Genomic DNA, 19781 nt, shown 5'->3' on the forward strand with positions numbered 1-19781 from the left:
TGATTTGATTTGATTTGATTGTTGGAGTGCTATCCCTAAATAAATAAAAACAAGAAAAGGGTGCAGTCTGGTTTGCTTAATATAAGGAATTTTAAATGATTTATAAACTTAAGTATAATTTAGCTATTACATTTACTTTGATACAGAGGTATATTTAAAACCAAATACTTAGACTTTTACTCAAGTAGTATTTTACTAAGTGACTTTCACTTTTACTTGAGTCATTCTCTATTAAAAAGGTATCTCTACTTTTACTGAAGTATGACAAATGGGTACTTTTTCCACTCCTGAATCCAGGTGTGGAAAGCTCTTAGAGACTTACCCAGAAAGACTGACAGCTGTAATCGCTGCCAAAGGTGCTCCTACAGAGTATTGACTCAGGGGTCGGAATAGTTATGTAAATTAGATATTTCTGTATTTCATTTTCAATACATTTGCATTATTTTTTATTTTTTTTGTCATTATGGGGTATTGTGTGTAGATGGGTGAGAAAATTCAGGCTGTAACACAAAATATGGAATAAGTCAAGGGGTATGAATAGTTTCTGACGGCCCTGTAGCTGCTTTGTTGCTTGCATGCGATTGGCTGTGGTTTTGAGGGTGGCATACAGCCTGGAAGACAGGCTTAAAATGTCCCATGATGGCTTAGATGCCCCACGAGCTCTTAGCTCAAGGTAAGGGACATTTACCTTGGTAACATTCTAACTTATAAACTGATAATGAACTCCAAACACAAATGAAAGCATGATGTTCACATGAAATGTACCATCCATTAGTGTAACAATCAATAAAAACATATGTGCTGATCCACCATGAGCTCTGCTGCCTCAGCCATACTGTCAATCCATCATCAATGTGTCCACTCCTATTTATAGTTTATTTCGTGATCTCAACAAAACAACTTTTTTTTCATGTCGTGATCATGAGATAATTTGTGATCTTGACATAATGAGGATTTTATTTATTTATTGATATGTCCTCTCTGCACTCCTCTAGGTTAGCCTAATTATAAGTGGATTGCAAATCCAGCTAACATTCATTGGCATGTGGTGAGCAGACCATTCATTATAATTCAGGTTTCACTTATGTTTCTCAGCTATTGATGTGGACACCCGTGATTGTTCTTTGTTTGTGACTCCAGTCAATACCAGGGCTGGGGTCCAAACACTTAAGAGACACCCCCTCGCCTTATGCCCTTGAGGGAATCCCCGTCGACATTTTGGAGGGTGGTCCAAATGATTAGCCAAGCAAGGGAAGTTTGCAACGTAAGCCCCTCAGCCCTCGTTTTCAGTCGGCTTTGAGAGTGTACAATTATGTTCACTCCGGGGCCTGAAACTCCCCATAATTCAATTTGAGACAATCCACTTAGAAAAGTCAGCGAAAACTTAAAAACAACATCAATGGAGAAGTCAACATACTTATTTGCATTTGTTTTTACTTACACATGTAAGACATTTTGCTACTACGTAAAAAGTAAATATGTTTTTGTTTGGTTATCTTTTGGAAATTGTAGAAATAAAATATTTCCCTTCTTCAGAAGTTCCAGCTAGGCAGGCTAACGTTAGTTGGATAATTAATTTGCTATCTATCATACAGTAGGCGTATATTAATAATTATATATTTAATATAAGTAGACATGCACTCATAATTGACTTTAGGGCATATAAAGCAACCACAAGCTACTGGTGGCTGAAAACACAATCATCACGAGATGAACGACTGACAAATTTCCGGCCAAGGGCGGTCCATTTAAAAATCATTCCTCCCTCCCTCGCCCCTTTCCCTGCAAGAGTATACTCATCAGATGTCATGATACGTCATCAGAAGTGTCCACTTCATTTGAGGGCTGAGGAGATAGGGTGCGTCTTTTAAGAGTTTGGACCGTAGCCCAGGACTCAGCTCGACTGCCTCATGGTTGGTACCACACAATGTAAAGTAACTACTCAGGGGCCTTGTGGTTTGAGTGTCCGTCCTGAGATTTGAAGGTTGGGAGTTCGATCTCCGGCCGAGTCGGTGCGTCTCTGCTTGGCATTCAGCATTAAGGAGATAGACTAGCGTCCTGTTCAGTGGGTGTGTTTGTACATCAAGCTGCCTCACGCTACAGAAATATGAGATCGGCTCATAGGAGCCGTTCCGGCTCGCACAACGTAAAGGTCTTTAGCATCCACTGAGTGCTACACATACAATCCATTATCACTAATCCCGTATCTTTTAATATTGCATTTTATTATGATTTGAACTCCTGCCATTTGAAGCACCTTCACCTGTCTGTCAATGACTCTGTGGGCACCCTGTAATACAATGTGTGTTCATATTCAACATCAAGTGTCATTAGGCCAACCTAACTTCAACCCACTGTCTGAACCAGTTACTGTTGACAACACACAACCCCTATTCAGGATCATTCTAAGATCAGGTACCCCCTGTCCATAATCTTACTCATTCTGAATTGAAAGACAGAACTGATCCCAGATCAGCACTCCTACTCCGCTCAATAAATATGGGCAATGATCTAGTTCAGTAATTATATTTTCAGAAGATCATTTTAGGGTAGACAGTGTTCAAATCATATAGTTCGTATTTGACAGGTTGTGGTGTGGTATTTGGGGTTGTTTTGTGACTCTGACTCCTCTGGGGAGGGAGACAGGAACAGCTTGGGCCTCAGCAGCAGGCACGACTCCAGTTCCCCTCACAGGGCACATCCTCTGCCAACACGGCACTCCTCCAATACCCTCCCACACTGCACCAGCAAACACACTCTGTTGTACACACACACACACACACACACACACACACACACACACACACACACACACGCGCTCGCTACACAGAGACACAGACACACATGCAAGCAAGCACGCACGCACAAACAGCATAGTACATGCATACGCAGATGGTTAGATGTGCATGCTGACAATGGTACATATACTGTATCAATTGTGTGGAACTTTAGAATTCAAATGTTGCTTATATAAATGCTAATCAACTGTAGCCCAATATGGATTGATGATGGGTCCTACCTTATCTTGGCTTTAATCTCAGAACCTGGAACTAAATCTTGCACACGCTAAATAAATAGTTTCACATCTGTCACGAGAGATTATTTAAGCATACAAAAATTGAAAATACAATCAAGTCAATATGTCAACAACAAACAATTCTAAACTCAACATTTGACCTTTTCAGCATTTTCACTTTGATCTATTTTTTTTTGTAGCAGAAACAGCAGACACTGCCCAAGGTGTTTAAAGCCCCCATGCAGTTTTTAAAAAAAAAGTGTATTTATAAATCATTACTTTGTATAATAAATCACTGTATATATACACACAGTGCATTTGAAAAGTATTCAGACCCCTTGACCTTTTCCACATGTTCTTACGTTACAGCCTTATTCTAAAAATTAAAAAATTCAATCTACACACTATACCCCATAATGACAAAGTAAAAACAGGTTTTTAGAAATTAACAAAACTATTAAAAATAAAAAAACAGAAATACCTTATTTACATAAGTATTCAGACCCTTTGCTATGAGACTCAAAATTGAGCTCAGATGCATCCTGTTTCCATTTATCATCCTTGAGATGTTTCTACAACTTGATTAGAGTCCACCTGTAGTAAATTCAATTGATTGGACATGATTTGGAAAGGCACTCACCTGTCTATATAAGGTCCCACAGTTGACAGTGCATGTCAGAGCAAAAACCAAGCCTTGAGGTTGAATGAATTGTTCGTAGTTCTCCGAGACAGGATTGTGTCGAGGCACAGATCTGGGGAAGGGTATCAAAACATTTATGCAGCGTTGAAGATCCCCAAGAACACAGTGGCCTCCATCATTCTCAAATGGAAGAAGTTTGGAACCACCCAGACTTTTCCTAGAGCTGGCCACCTGGCCAAACTGAGCAATCAGGGGAGAAGGGCCTTGGTCAGGGAGGTGACCAAGAACCCGATGGTCACTCTGACACAGCTCTAGAGTTGCTCTGTGGAGATGGGAGAACCTTCCAGAAGGACAACCATCTCTGCAGCACTCCACCAATCAGGCCTTTATGCTAGAGTGGCCAGACGGAGGCCATTCCTCAGTAAAAGGTATATGACAGTTTGCCAAAAGGTACCTAAAGACTGAGACCATGAGAAACAAGATTCTATGGTCTGATGAAACCAAAATGTAACTCTTTGGCCTGAATGCCAAGCGTCACGTCTGGAAGAAACCTGGCACCATCCCTACGGTGAAGCATGGTGGTGGCAGAATCATGCTGTGGGGATGTTTTTCAGTGGCAGGGACTGGGAGTCAGGATCGAGGAAAGATGAACGGCGCCAAGTACAGAGATCCTTGATGAAAACCTGCTCCAGAGAGTTCAGGACCTCAGACTGGGGTGAAGGTTCACCTAACAGGACAATGACCCTAAGCACACAGCCAAGACAACGCAGGAGTGGCTTCAGGACAAGTCTCTGAATGTCCTTGAGTGGCTCAGCCAGAGCCCGGACTTGAACCCAATCGAACATCTCTGGAGGACCTGAAAATAGCTGTGTAGTGACGCTCCCCATCCAACCTGACAGAGCTTGAGAGGATCTGCAGAGAAGAATGGGACAAACTCCCCAAAATACAGGTGTGCCAAGCTTGTAGCGTCATACACAAAAAGACTCGAGGCTGTAATCGCTGCCAAAGGTGCTACAATAAAGTACTGGAGTAAAGGGTCTGAATACTTACGTAAATGAATATTTCCAGGTATTTTTTAAAATAAATTTGCAAAAGTTTATAAAAAGCTGTTTTTGCTTTGTCATTATGGGGTATTATTTCAATCTCTTCATTCAGACTCAATCGTAGACACTCTTACTGACAATTGTGGCTGCTTTGTATGATTGTTGTCTCTACCTTCTTGACCTTTGTGTTGTTGACTTTGCCCAATAATGTTTGTACCATGTTTTTGTGCTGCTACCATGTTGTTGTCATGTGTTGCTACCATGCTGTGCTGTCATGTGTTGCTGCCTTGTTGTGTCTTAAGTCTCTCTTTATGTAGTGTTGTGTCTCTCTTGTTGTGGTGTGTTTTGTCCTATATTTATATTGTATTTTTTATTTTTTAATCCCAGGCCCCCGTCCCCGCAGGAGGCCTTTTTGGTAGGCCGTCATTGTAAATAAGAATTTGTTCTTAACTGACTTGTCTAGTTAAATAAAAGTATTGTGTGTAGATGACGAGAAAAAAAAACTATTTCATCCATTTTAGAAAAAGGCTATAAAAAGTCAAGGGGTCTGAATACTTTCCGAATGCTCCAAATCATATTTTTTTGTATAATTTCTTTCCTTGAGCCTCTGAAATGCTCAGTCCAAATGTGTGATACAAATGTGAAATATTTTCATACAGCCCTGATTGGCTGATAGACTTGTCTAAAGCCCTCATCCCTTAAAAGAAAAACGTGACAAACTTCCACAGGTGTGAAGGATACTTTGTTTTGTCATCAAAACAAAAGGCATACAGTACGCATCTTAATTTATCATTGTTGAATTGTTTTCAATAGGTCATCAGAAGATGCAGGACCAGCCTTCTTGCATGGTGGACCATCCTGGCCTATACCCTGTCTATTCATTGCAGAATGCCATGATCATCTGCTGAGCAGATTATAGGCCTCTGCATCTCAGTAATACTTCACTTGCTGTGTTAGGCCTCTGAGACGCAGAGGCCCATGATATAATCTTCAGCGTCATCACAAAGTCCAAATTATCATTTTGCGAAATAGACTGATGATACTGGAGATTACTCATTCTAAAAATTGAAATAAGTTAACACTCTTGAATTACACAATTTGGAATGTTTGTTGCTGAAAGTAGATAAAGGAACGAGACTACAATGAAAGGTTGTCTTGCTTCATAAATTCTCGTCAGTTATTACATAACATCCAGATCATAAACAAGGTTATAAGGAAAGTCAAAATCATGGCATGTAAGTACCTTCTTAAGTTATTGTTTTACAACTCAAGCTCTGGAAGATATAACGCACAGTGAAAGGAACTTATATTCTGATCCTTACAAAATAAACGTGTTTTAGTGAATGATGATACTTTTAAAAAAACTCTGGAATTTTCTGTGATTCAGACACTTTCTTATCCATATGGTAAATTAAACATATCTGGACCAAAACAAAAAAACAGAAACCATTGAGTCTTAAATGTGATGAGGAAATAAATACACAAGTAATATAATATAAATAAAACAATACATTTATTGAAAGATGAACATTAGGGGAATACATTGTCTCATTCAAAGATGAAAACAAAAGCGCAATACCTCACTATCATAACTATAAAATCATACACAACTGCCTGCCCTCACATTCACACCTGGATTGTAGACATGGACTGTATGTGTGCCATTCAGTGGGTGAATTGGCAAGACAAATTGTTTTTATGGAGTATGGTAGTAGGTATGTATATACTGAGTATAACAAACATTAATAAACACTAATGTTTGTGCCCTCAGAACAGCCTCAATTTGTCGAGGCATGGACTCCACAAGGTGTCAAAAGCGTTCCAAAGGGATGCTGGCCCATGTTGACTCCAATGCTTCCCACAGTTGTGTCAAGTTGGCTGGATGTCCTTTCGGTGGTGGACCATTCTTGAGAGTGAAAACCCAGCAGCGTTGCAGTTCTTCACATAAAGTGGTGTGCCTGGCACCTACTACCATACCCAGTTCAAAGGCACTTCATTTATTTGTCTTGTCCATTCACCCTCTGAATGGCACATATACACAATCCATGTCTCAATTGTCTCAAAGCTTAAGAATCCTTCTTTAACCTGTCTCCTCCCCTTCATCTACACTGATTGAAATGGATTTAACAAGTGACATCAATAACCAGGAACGCACAATCCCTCCATCAGTGCTCAGACTGTCCGCAATAGGCTGAGAGAAGCAGGACTGAGGGCTTGTAGGCCTGTTGTAAGGCAGGTCCTCACCAGACATCACCGGCAACAACCTCGCCTCTGGGCACAAACCCACCGTCGCTGGACCAGACAGGACTGGCAAAAAGTGCTCTTCATTGACGAGTCACAGTTGTCTCACCAGGGGTGATGGTTGGATTCACGTTTATCGTCGAAGGAATGAGCGTTACACCGAGGCCTGTACTCTGGAGCGGGATCGATTTGGAGGTGGAGGGTCCTTCATGGACTGGGGCGGTGTGTCACATCATCAGACTGAGCTTGTTGTCATTGCAGGCAATCTCAACGCTGTGCGTTACAGGGAAGACATCCTCCTCCCTCATGTGGTACCCTTCCTGCAGGCTCATCCTGACATGACCCTCCAGCATGACAATGCCACCAGCCATACTGTTTGTTCTGTGTGTGATTTCCTGCAAGACAGGAATGTCAGTGTTCTGCCGTGGCCAGGGAAGAGCCCGGATCTCAATCCCATTGAGCACGTCAGGGACCTGTTGGATTGGAGGGTGAGGGCTAGGGCCATTGCCCCCAGAAATGTCCGGGAACTTGCAGGTGCCTTGGTGGAAGAGTGGGGTAACATCTCACAGCAAGAACTGGCAAATCTAGTGCAGTCCATGAGGAGATGCACTGCAGTACTTAATGCAGCTGGTGGCCACACCAGATACTGACTGTTAATTTTAATTTTGACCCCCCGTTGTTCCATTATTCCATTTATGTTAGTCACATGTCTGTGGAACTTGTTCAGTTTATGTCTCAGTTGTTGAATCTTATGTTCATACAAATATTTACACATGTTAAGTTTGCTGAAAATAAAACGCAGTTGACAGTGAGAGGATGATTATTTTTTTGCTGAGTTTAGATAACTAGTAGCTACTAAGCCAATCACAAGCCAGTTTGTTTTGGCTCAAATACCTAATGGCAAGTACACTTCAATTTGTCAATTTCAGCATGTTATTTGGTACAGTCAAAGAAAACAAATCAAGTAGCCTACCTTGGTTCGTTTTGGGTAACTGACTGACTGCAGTTTGAACAGCAGACAGTTTGGCTCCCCCTTTTGTTTGTGAGCTATCAGTACCTTTGGTTAGCTAGCTAGCTAACCCATTCATAGACGTTAACTACCTTTAGCGCCTATTGACGACAGTATCTTCTGGCAGGGGGAGTTTTGTAAAGAGCCCCAGCACTCATTTTGAATGTTAAAACGCATCCTTACAGTAAGGTTATGAAAACAACTTTCATATCAGCGAGAAATAATAAATCAAATAAAAACTCAAGGTTAAATTATTAATCACCTTTATGGGGCTATTAGGGTTCCCACACAGCCATATGTCCATGTTACTGCGCTTGTTTACGGAAAACAGACAAAGACAGAGGCGTACCTGCGCTAATTAGCTATTTGTGTCTCCAAACACCTGTGTGTAAATGGAAGACGGACACTACAAACGTGTTGTCACTAAAACAATACTGTCGGCTGCAACTGTGATAAAACAGTAAGTGTATATTTTTGACATTGTTTTTATGTGACATAAAAGTAGAGGACTTTGTTTCTAGAACAATAGCGTAATTGAGAATCGGTTCACGTTTACACATTTAGATGGAGAATTTGTTTTTTTTAGCTGCCAGCCTCTGAACAGAACATGTAAGGTCCTTGGACTATAAGGTGTAACTTTAGGCTCCTTTAGTTCATTATTGAGCTAGCTAGCTAAGTTAGGTAACGTAAACTCACCCCATTCCGTACAAATGTGCGCAACCGTGACATTCAAACAAGGCTACAAAGAAAACTAAAGGGACTGTAGCGACTGTGTTGACTTCAAAATCTGGGGTGTGAACTACGTTTCTATTCAAGCGTTGATCGACATGGTAATGGCTCTATAGTATTGGAGAAAAGTAGAAGAAAAAAAACTGACCCTCCGTTACATCGTGACGTGTCATGCCGTAACGTACAGCACGCATAAAGCAACTATTTCTGTCTTACAATCTCTCTCCACCAGGTGTAGCACTTCTCTCATCGTTTAAAAACAAGAAACGGACAGTGACGGGGGTAAGGGGGGGATACCTAGTCATTTTTTTGCGTCATCACTGCATGCGATCATGACTTTCAAAGTCGCTGTTTACTTCTGAAGATCACTTTGGCACCCACCGCCCTAAAAACACGATTCAAATTCGACACAAACCTTCAAATAGGTATGTAATGACACATTATATAAACTCTTTATAGTGTTTTATTTACATTTTAGAGGCGATAAGGTGATATGTTGGACAGATCGAGTGAAAAAAAGCAGTTTTCCCACACATCTCCTCTCCTTCTCACTCTCACGCATTAGTTTCGCTTCCCCACCCGCCATTTTTAAAAAGACCCGAAGGAGCTCATTGCCTTCTTGAATTATGTAGAAACAGGCAGCATGGAGGTCATGTCATTAATTTTGTTGGAAAGGGGAGAAATTGTGCTTTACAATGGTATTGACATTACAGTTGATCTGGAAGTATTACGTTTTTGGGGCGCTAAAATAAGGTCAATTGTACGGACCAAGGCGATGTACAAAAGTGAGTGAGTTTACGTTAGCTAACATTATGAGGCAACACTATAGTGGCCTGAATACAATGACATTGCTAAAGTAGGCAAATAATTAGTAGGAAAAAAATCATTATGTTATAACATTTACTTTGCTAGCTAATGGCAACATTGCCATTTATCTAAAGTACGTCTAAAATATCTCATGTTAACTAGCTAGATAAAATCTGGCCCTCCTGTCCCCTCAATCTTAGCTCGCTAGCTACATTTTTACTGCAAATACATTTTCTGGCGACATCACAATGACAAAAGGTTTTCCTGCTAATTACTCGCCTCCTTTAATGTCATGTTTCAAAATTAAATTTTAATAATTGCATTGAGTAGTAGAACGTTCATTCAGACATCGGCCCTGAAGAGAACTTTCAAACGAATATTGTGCAAAGCGTGAAACCCATGACTAGCATGTCCTTTACTTTCGATAATAGAAAAATAACTATCTAGACACTTACTTCATGAATGGTTGCTGCTGCAGGTTTCAAGCTCCATGAGGCACAACCTTGATGGAGCTGCTGTGAAATCCATGTAAGTACCTGCTGACTAAAGTTAGTATGCATGCATTGCGTACACACGTTTGCTTATGACCGAAGGCACTTGTACAAGACGGAAGAAGTACATGCACGCAATGCATGCATACCAACTGAAGTCAGCAAGTGTTTACATGGTTTTGCGCATTAGCCTGGTGATAGAAATTTGAACTTTAGTACCGGCGCTCTGAAAAGTCGGGTAAACAATACTTTCCTGTGGTTATTCAGTCTCATATTTCGACCATCTGAAGGACCAACACCAAGGACAACTAGTCCAGTAGAGTAAGTTCAAATGTAATTTTATTCAACATTGTAGCTTGTAAGGAACATTAAGATTTTGCAGTCATTAGTTACAGGCTGTATATACCAATGAATTGAGTATTACAGCCTGATTAATCAGACTAGGACCACACATGTCTGACGTAAATACAGTTGAAGTCAGAAGTTTACATAAACAAGTTTTAATGACTCCAACCTAAATGTTTCAACCACTCCACAAAGTTCTAGTTAAACTATAGTTTTGGCAAGTCGGTTAGGACATCTACTTTGTGCATGACGCAAATCATTTTTCCAACAATTGTTTACAGACAGATTATTTCACTGTATCACAATTCCAGTGGGTCAGAAGTTTACATACACTAAGTTGACTGTGCCTTTAAACAGCTTGGAAAATTCCAGAAAATGATGTCATGGCTTTAGAAGCTTCTGATAGGCTAATTGACATCATTTGAGTCAATTGGAGGTGTACCTGTGGATGTATTTCAAGGCCTACCTTCAAACTCAGTGCCTCTTTGCTTGACATCATGGGAAAATCAAAAGAAATCAGCCAAGGCCTCAGAAAAAAAATTGTAGACCTCCACAAGCCTGGTTCATCCTTGGGAGCAATTTTCAAAGGCCCGAAGGTACCACGTTCATCTGTACAAACAATACAAACTGTACAAACAACAACACAAGTATAAACACCATGGGACCACGCAGCCGTCATACCGCTCAGGAAGGTGACGCATTCTGTCTCCTAGAGATGAACGTACTTTGGTGCGAAAAGTGAAAATCCATCCCAGAACAACAGCAAAGGGCCTTGTGAAGATGCTGGAGGAAACGGGTACAAAAGTATCTATATCCAGAGTAAAACGAGTCCTATATCGACATAGCCTGAAAGGCCGCACAGCAAGGAAGAAGCCACTGCTCCAAAACCGCCATAAGAAAGCCACGCTACGGTTTGCAACTGCACATGGGGACAAAGATTTTACTTTTGGAGACATGTCCTCTGGTCTGATGAAACAAAAATAGAACTGTTTGGCCATAATGACCATCGTTATGTTTGGAGGAAAAAGGGGGAAGCTTGCAAGCCGAAGAACACCATCCCAACCGTGAAGCACGGGGGTGGCAGCATCATGTTGTGGGGTTGCTTTGCTTCAGGAGGGACTGGTGCACTTCACAAAATAGATGGTATCATGAGGTAGGAAAATTATGTGGATATATTGAAGCAACATCAAGACATCAGTCAGGAAGTTAAAGCTTGGTCGCAAATGGGTCTTCCAAATCGACAATGACCCCAAGCATACTTCAATACTAATTGAGTGTATGTAAACTTCTGGCCGACTGGGAATGTGATGAAATAAATCAGAGCTGAAATAAATCAATCATTCTCTCTACTTTTATTCTGACATTTCACATTCTTAAAATAAACTGGTGATCCTAACTGACTTAAGACAGGGATTTTTTTTACTAGGATTAAATGTCAGGAACTGTTAAAAACTGAGTTTAAATGTATTTGGCAAATGTGTATGTAAACTTCCGACTTCAACTGTGGCTCCCAACAAACTCTGGCTGAGTCCACTGTTTCAATCTGCCTTGTTGAAATGTCAATTTTGTTTGAACACAAGGGCAACAACCCTTTAGCTACTGTTAGCTCCAGCTTATCGTCTATGAGCTTCAGATTTGTGGCCAAAACAATTGTATTAGTATGTTTTAGGCCGTGTGTGGCAGCGTCTCTAATAGCATTAACATGTGCAGGTGAGAAGCAGGTCTCTAACACACTTCTGCACAGTTTGCCGAAAATTCACTCAAGGGCGTTCTACACAGGAGTTGCCTATTTATAAGAACATAGGCCTAGTAGTTATCAAGATAACTCTGCCTCATCTCTCCATCAAAAGGCAGTTCTGTGAACTGTTCTCCCTGACACTAATCAATTTAGCTGAGTTTCTCAAGGGCATTACAACCTCATATTCCTACCTAATGTTCTGCTTAAAACAATTCACTCACCAGCAGCTCAAGACTAATTATTGAAAGGTGTATCCTCACTGGAGAAATTCCATTCGATCCATCCCATCCATATCATGTCTCAGGCATGTAATTAATAAACTAGCAATTTATCAGAGAGTAAACAAAGCTATTCAGATCCTAATACCATGTAAGAACTGGACGGATACAGTTCTGGGTACTTCATGATATTTAACCATTAATGGTTTGATTCATCAAAGTAATGGCTTTAATGGAATGTCCTTTGCCCCATGTAAACCCTTCCCTGGGGACCGTTCTTCAACGCAACTTCATATGGGCACTGATTTAATTGAACATGTATAGTGTGCAGGATAATTAGCTGAGAATCAAACGCTTAAAAAAGTCAGAGCATGAACCTATGCACGAAGAGATTCCCAAACGCCTGGCAATGAGCAGGGTGTAAAATTATTCACTATGACAAATCAAAGCCTAGACCCCGTCTCAGACAGCTCAGGAGCTCCACTGCACACCAGAGGTCACTGAGTTAAAGGCATATTTCACCTGAAATGAAAGTTTGCCAGACTTTTTCCATACCTTAAAATGTGGTCTAAGTCAAGCTGAACCCATATACCACACCATCTGTGGTTGTAGTTCCCATATGCATTAGGAGACCTTTACAATCTCCAAACTGGAATGAAAGCTAGCCAATATGTAAATAGATTACATGGTCCCCTTCTTCCCTACTCATTTTGACTTCAGTGTGAACTATCCCTTTAAGGAGAACTAATATGGCTACTCATAACGGGTTGCTAGGCAACTGAAAGGATTAGGCTGTCTGCGAGCCGACACTCAGCCCACCGGGGCCATACAATATTACCTCCCCCACCCCTTTTAAATACATTAAGAATTGGGAATTACCAATGCATCCGGAAAGCTCAGAAAGAGGGTTGACTCAATTCTGGGTATTCAAATACTACCTCAGTCAACTCCCCCACATTAGCACAGACTGCATCATATCCATTGCATAACTAGGAACTGTCGAGCTGTAATCTTCACAATTTGAACAGTACTTCCTACCTGTGCATGCATGCACGCACACTTCCTTATTGAAGTTCATTTGGGTTTGTAAAGTTGATGTGATACAAAAAGTAAACATTAAATACATTGAGCAAAAGAAAGGAAGGGCTATGCAAAACATAGCATTCAGTCCGAGAAATAAGTTATTCTCGTCAATATTCAGTCTGTGCACTGTTTCGACCTTTTCAACACACCGCAGGTCTGGTTAATAAGCTAATTGGGTAATGTTACTATATAAAACCAGCCCGCTTGCCTAGACCATACAGGGACACTGCCATCTTCCCTGCGTCTCTTCTTGAAACAATGATTTGTTTAGAGCAGGGAGGGACCTCCAGAGCCTCCACAAATCAAGGAGGCTGACATTTTGAATATTCAAAAACAGCTTATCAAAGGTCAGAGTATATCCTGAGCTTGGCTTGACTCCCATCCACTGTAGTGACTGATCAGGATTCTGTAATTTATGGTTGGCAAGACATTGAGGGAACGTCCTTATCACAAGGTAGCAGCCCGTCAATAACACTCAAGTCACATCAATTCAAATTGGGAAGGGATTGTTCCATTTGATTTCGATCACTTTTTGACCGCAACCCTTTTGATTTGAACAAAACTTTCCATACATATTCTCCCATGGTAGAAGTGGTCAGAAAGTGCCTTTTTGGACCTGAATGCCAAAACATTCAGGAGATATAGCTGCTCAAAGTTGATCAATTTTGCATAACACACCATACATCCTCTCGACGGTTCTGACTTAGAATATGTGGACAACTACAAATACCTAGGTGTCTGGTTAGACTGTAAACTCTCCTTCCAGACTCACATTAAGCATCACCAATCCACAATTAATACTAGAATCGGCTTCCTATTTCGCAACAAAGCATCCTTCACTCATGCTGCAAAAAAATCACTGAAGCCTCATCTCTCCCTCACTAGCTTGAAGCACCAGCTGTCAGAGCAGGTCACAGATCACTGCACCCGTACATAGCCCATCTGTAAATAGCCCATCCAACTAACGCATCCCCATATTGTTATTTATTTTGCCCCTTTGCACCCCAGTATCTCTACTTGCACACTCATCTTCTGCACATCTATCACTCCAGTGTTTATTTGCTATATTGTAATTATTTTGCCACTATGGCCTATTTATTGCCTTACCTCCCTTATCTTACCTCATATGCACACACTGTATATAGACTTTTTCTACTGTATGTTTGTTTATTCCATGTGTAACTCTGTGTTGTTGTTTGTGTCGCACTGCTTTGCTTTATCTTGGCCAGGTCGCAATTGTAAATGAGAACTTGTTCTCAACTAGCCTACCTGGTTAAATAAAGGTTAAATTAAAAAAATCCATGTCATCACTGGAAATGATAAACAGTTGAATTTGATATAATTTAAAATCTTAAACTGGTGGTGCTGACACCATTACCATATAACTGTGTAATTGACAGTTATGGATGAAGTCCATCATGAAAATATAAAAGCCGTTAAAGTATAAATATATTATTTTATTTTTCTAAATAACAACTGACTGAAGACAGGATGGCTGGGCATTCGTGCGGTTGGATCCGTTTCTGCCGTAGCATGGACTCTTAACAACATGAAACTTTGTTGCTCCTTGCAACACACCCCACAACGCCTAGTTAAATAAAAATGCAGCAGCACACAGATAGGACTAGAACAGGCTTGGAAACTAACCCTGGCAATTTGACTGGTAAACTCATGGGTACACTCGTAATGGCTGCCTGGTATTGTGATGCAATCATTTCCATGGCAATGTACACTGAGTGTACAAAACATTAAGGACACCTGCTCTTTCCATGACAGACTGACCAGGTGAATCCAGGTGAAAACTATGATCCCTTATTGATGTCACCTGTTAAATCCACTTCAAATCAGTGTAGATGAAGGGGAGGAGACAGGTTAAATAAGGATTTTTAAGCCTTGAGATACTTGAGACATGGATTGTGTATGTGTCATTCAGAGGGTGAATGGACAAGACAAAATATTTAAGTGCCTTTGAATGGAGTATGGTAGTAGCTGCCAGGCAAATCATTTTTATTAAAAAAAAAGTTAAATTATAAAATAGTTTGACAACCCCAGTTTATATTTTCCAGTGATTAAGACATGGATGTCTCATGGTATGATGGGGTATGCAAAATGTGTCAACTTTGAGCACCCATCTCTGAATATTTTGGCATTCAGCTCCAAATTGTCACTTTCTGACCACCTCTACCATGTGCAAATATGTATGGAAGGTGAAATCAAATGGAACAACCCGAAGGCAAATCAGAAATAACCTCTACACTGTACATTTGTATCGGAGCTGTCCCCCCAAAATATATGACTAGCATTATAAGTTGAGTATTTGACCCGGAGACAATAAAAGGGCATAATGAATTTGTTTCAACAACCAAAAACTTGTGAAGATCTCCAGAATGATCTCCAGAATGCAAAAGAAAGTGTGAGAATATGGGCCTGTAGTCACATAGCATCTAATAAGTGTGCTGGTCTAGGATCAATGAATCTGCTCTTATTCATAATGATTTTAAAGGCAAAACTGATACTAGATCAGCACTCCTATTCTGAGACACTTTGTGAATACAGAACACTGATGTTTGGCCATATGATATTGAATCATATTCTTACATGAAATATTGACAAGTTGCTACAGTGGCATCCTCATTCACCGTTATTAGCACTGTATCCCTCAATCTCGTAACCCACCAAGCCATTCATCTACCTACAAAATAACCTTATGTCTGTAGTTAAACCTACTTTTGCATCAAGGAAACTACTATGCACTTTATTTATCTCCCTTTGACTGTTATCCACACAGCCAGGCCCAGATTTGTTTGGCTGCCCTTCTCAGCAACACTTGACACACAGGCCTACATGTCTGTTAAATAATAGCTTCAGCCACCTACAATAAACCCTTCAGCACTGATATCACTGCACTTTTGCAAACCTGGAAAGTGCCAATGATTCTTCAGTGATTCAAGGAATCAACATTTGAACGTGAATGATGCAATGTAGCTGAATACACATTGTAACTTTCTGAATGTGTTTAGTGATGATTAGGCCTGAGGTGAATAAGAAAGGTGCTATCAAACATGACATAGCCAAGACATTCTGATATGACCATTATGTCAAGAGGTCAAAGAGGGTTGTTTATGGCCAACTCTTTGCCTGATGCATTTGCACACATACCCTTGTCACTGTCCCATATATCTCCTTTCCCATTGACATTTCTGATAAACATTTTTGATGGGACCAAGTGCTAAGGCTTTATGAAGCCATTATAAACCCAGTTTAAACCTAAATAGATGCTCCAGAAATCATTGCAAATGTCATATAAATGCTATATAAAGTGTGACAAGGTTATGCTACTTTTGACAAAGCATCGGATATATGGACCTTTTATGCCACCCTTTATAAGTTGTAATTTGTTTTAAGTGTGACCGTCCCATCTGCGCCCATCCCAAAAGTGCCTTTGAGCTACCTAAATGCCCCAAGGCTATAATGACAATTTTAGACTTATTTCATTCACAACATTGTTTTTCCATCTGTGACAGTCAGTGTATAGCAGTTTTGAACATGTAGCATAGGCTATCAGTGTTTGGGAGGCTACTCTGAAAATATAGTTTACCAAGCTAAACAATTACTTCACACTGGAAGAAGTTGAGCTACACTAAAGCTACACTAAAGTGACCCTTAATAAAAATATTCTACTTAACTAAAGTTTGTAGTTCACTACATCCAAACTACTTTGTGATAAATGATATGCAAATCAGAAATGTCAGACTAGGCTGCAAATTGGGTAATTTAGCCTATTAAAACAACTGTTTCAAGTGTCTCACTTGAGGCAGGTCTGTTGTCAAAAAAGAATGGAAACTAGCTACAATATGCAACTCTTTGAGCGCCCCAACCAAATTGACTTAGAAATGTGAGTTATAGATCTTTCATTCTCATCGAAAGCAAGTCTAAGAGAAGCGCCAGAGGTGTTCCATTTCTATGCTTCCCATTCTTGTGTCTTTTACTTCTGGTTTTGTAAACCAGCTTCAAAACAGCTGAAAATACAATATTTGTGTTTATGAAAATATATTTACAGCGGTACAATAATTATCTACACAATGACTGCTTGTTTTGTCACGAACTGAATTTAGGCAAACTATTCGAATTTTAGAAACCAGGTCTTTAATGGGGATGGTTCGGGGAATTATTTAAACTAGGCGAGTTAAGAACAAATTCTTATTTACAATGTCGACCTACCCTGGCCAAACCCTAACCCAACCCTAACCCGCGCGACGCTGGGCCAATTGTGTGCCGCCCTATGGGACTCCCAATCACGGCCGCTTGTGATACAGCCTGGAATCGAACCAGGGTCTGTAGTGACGCCTCTAGCACTGAGACACAGTGCCTTAGACCGTTGCGCCACTAGGGATGCCACCTCAAAGATTTAACGAGGATCCTACGGAGTTATAATGATGAATTTAGCCTTAAAATACTTTTGGGAAACCGGACCCAGGTCTGTTGATTTCGTATTGAAGACTGTAAACCACCTGTGGAATATTTAAAGTTTGAATTCCTCATTCACAGCAGTTTCCGTAGTCCTACCCCATGGCTAGCAGAACACTTTAGTTTATAGTGGAGTAATTAACTAAATTCAAATATTATTGTTTTAATGTTGCATTTGATAACGCTCGTAATCTAACGCCTGCCTCAGACTACTCGTAGAATCGCAACATTTTTTGCCCTCCCGCGTCACTTTATAACCAGAAGATTAACGCTAAACAGAATCACATGGTTTATCTGCCTCTCTGTAACCACGGAGAACTTCAGAACAAAGTTGACTACAAATAAAGTTGCAAGTGATACAATCGACGTATACAATTTTAAACCGAGTTGAACGCATTCAAATATAAGTACAGCAGACTGTAGGCCTATTTACATGATAGAAATACATGTCATGTTCAATCAATTAAGTTATGTTTTGCTACTTGTTGGCTACTGTCTAACTTGTTTCAATATATTTAATTATGATTTAGCGCATTATTACAGGGTAAGCGTTAGAATAAGCCGCCTCAATATTTGCAGCTATAGGCGATATCTTTCTAGGAGCTGATCCGTCGTCAGTATTGTGGAACAATGTAAAGGTAAGATTTGAAAGGAGAGAGCTGATCCGAGAGCAGCGTTGCCTTTCTTTCGATCCTATGTTACGGACACAATCGAGTGACAGGTCGAGCTTCGAGGACAGAACCGACTTGACAAACACTCACCCGCTGTAGTGCGCTTTAATTTTCACGTACTCCGAGCCCAGGTCCATCATGGATCCGTAACTTGAATGCATTGTAATCCACGATATAAACTATCAGGCAACTAAACAGACCTGTATCAACAGGCCTCACTTGAAGACACAAGTTTCCATGGCACATTTGGGATTCACCAATCGATAGAAACTAGCAGGTTACGGCGGTGTGTCATGCATGAACTATCCTACTGACTGGCATGCATGGAATTCTCACGCAACATTTAAGATTCGTCATTCTGGACTCGAGCGTTTCCGATGATTGTGTTCGCTATGGTTACCGACGGTACTGGGCGGAGAAAGCGCACTGTCAGGGCTGACTGGCCTGGTCCAAAACACCTGTTGATGATTTAGGAGTAAAATATTCCAGTTATTTGGGCCATATATAGGCTTTATGAAATTACTGCTTCAAATTCAGGAAATGCACACATTTCTTGAAAGCACTCGAGTTGAAATGTGTGACTTCTGACATTGTTCTTAATTAGCCAAAATGAAATGTAAAAGTAAAAAAACAATGTGGCTTCCAGATTGAGCTGTTCGTATCCACAATCAAAACGCTACAGCCAAATTTAGACCGATTTGCAGCTGTTATGATTAGAATGAAGTCATTCAGCAGCTAGTTTTCCATCCAATTGGCGACAGATTTGCATGCGAAGATTCTAAAATCTGCATAAAAGAAAATATGCGCATATTCCCACCAGTGGTGTTTTGACCAAACTAACTTGTTGCAGATAAAAATCAGTGGGTGATGACAGTGCACACAAAATGTACTTTTTCGCTTAAGTTTTCATGTACCGAATAAAATCTAAAGTTCTATGTGTTTCCATCGCATTTAACTCTTACGGAGAGTTTTGCCACACACTGTTGCGTTAAATACCAAATGTGTCTACTCTGCCAACAGTTTGCAGATGCAATGCGAGAACATTTTGATTTAGCATCATGATCAGCGTGCACTTTCATCACCCTGTTACGTTCATCATAAACTATTTCATCTGTAGCTTAATAAACTACATGGTTTCCCGAGTAATAGTGGGAGGACCACTCCATATCATCGTGACTACAAATGTGAGAGCTGATGCTGTTTTTCTAAAACTTTTTTGTAATTTTCTTTCATTGTTTTTTACATTTTTATTTATACGATGCTTATTATATCAATATTTGCGC

At 40.3% G+C, this 19781-nt stretch overlaps 1 protein-coding gene across 1 annotated transcript in view; it reads right to left on the bottom strand.

The window, feature by feature from the left end:
- The window catches only part of prkcz (protein kinase C, zeta), a 140296-nt gene extending 121327 nt beyond the window's left edge, over positions 1–18969 (bottom strand). Inside the window, exon 1 of the mRNA XM_029724510.1 lies at positions 18589–18969. Within this exon, the coding sequence (XP_029580370.1) occupies positions 18589–18659 (71 nt within the window). The 5' untranslated portion in view covers positions 18660–18969. The remainder of the gene's footprint in view (positions 1–18588) is intronic.
- Between the last annotated feature and the right edge of the window lie 812 nt (positions 18970–19781).

Source organism: Salmo trutta, chromosome 30 (genome assembly GCF_901001165.1).
Source record: "Salmo trutta chromosome 30, fSalTru1.1, whole genome shotgun sequence".
Taxonomy (NCBI): Eukaryota; Metazoa; Chordata; class Actinopteri; order Salmoniformes; family Salmonidae; genus Salmo; species Salmo trutta.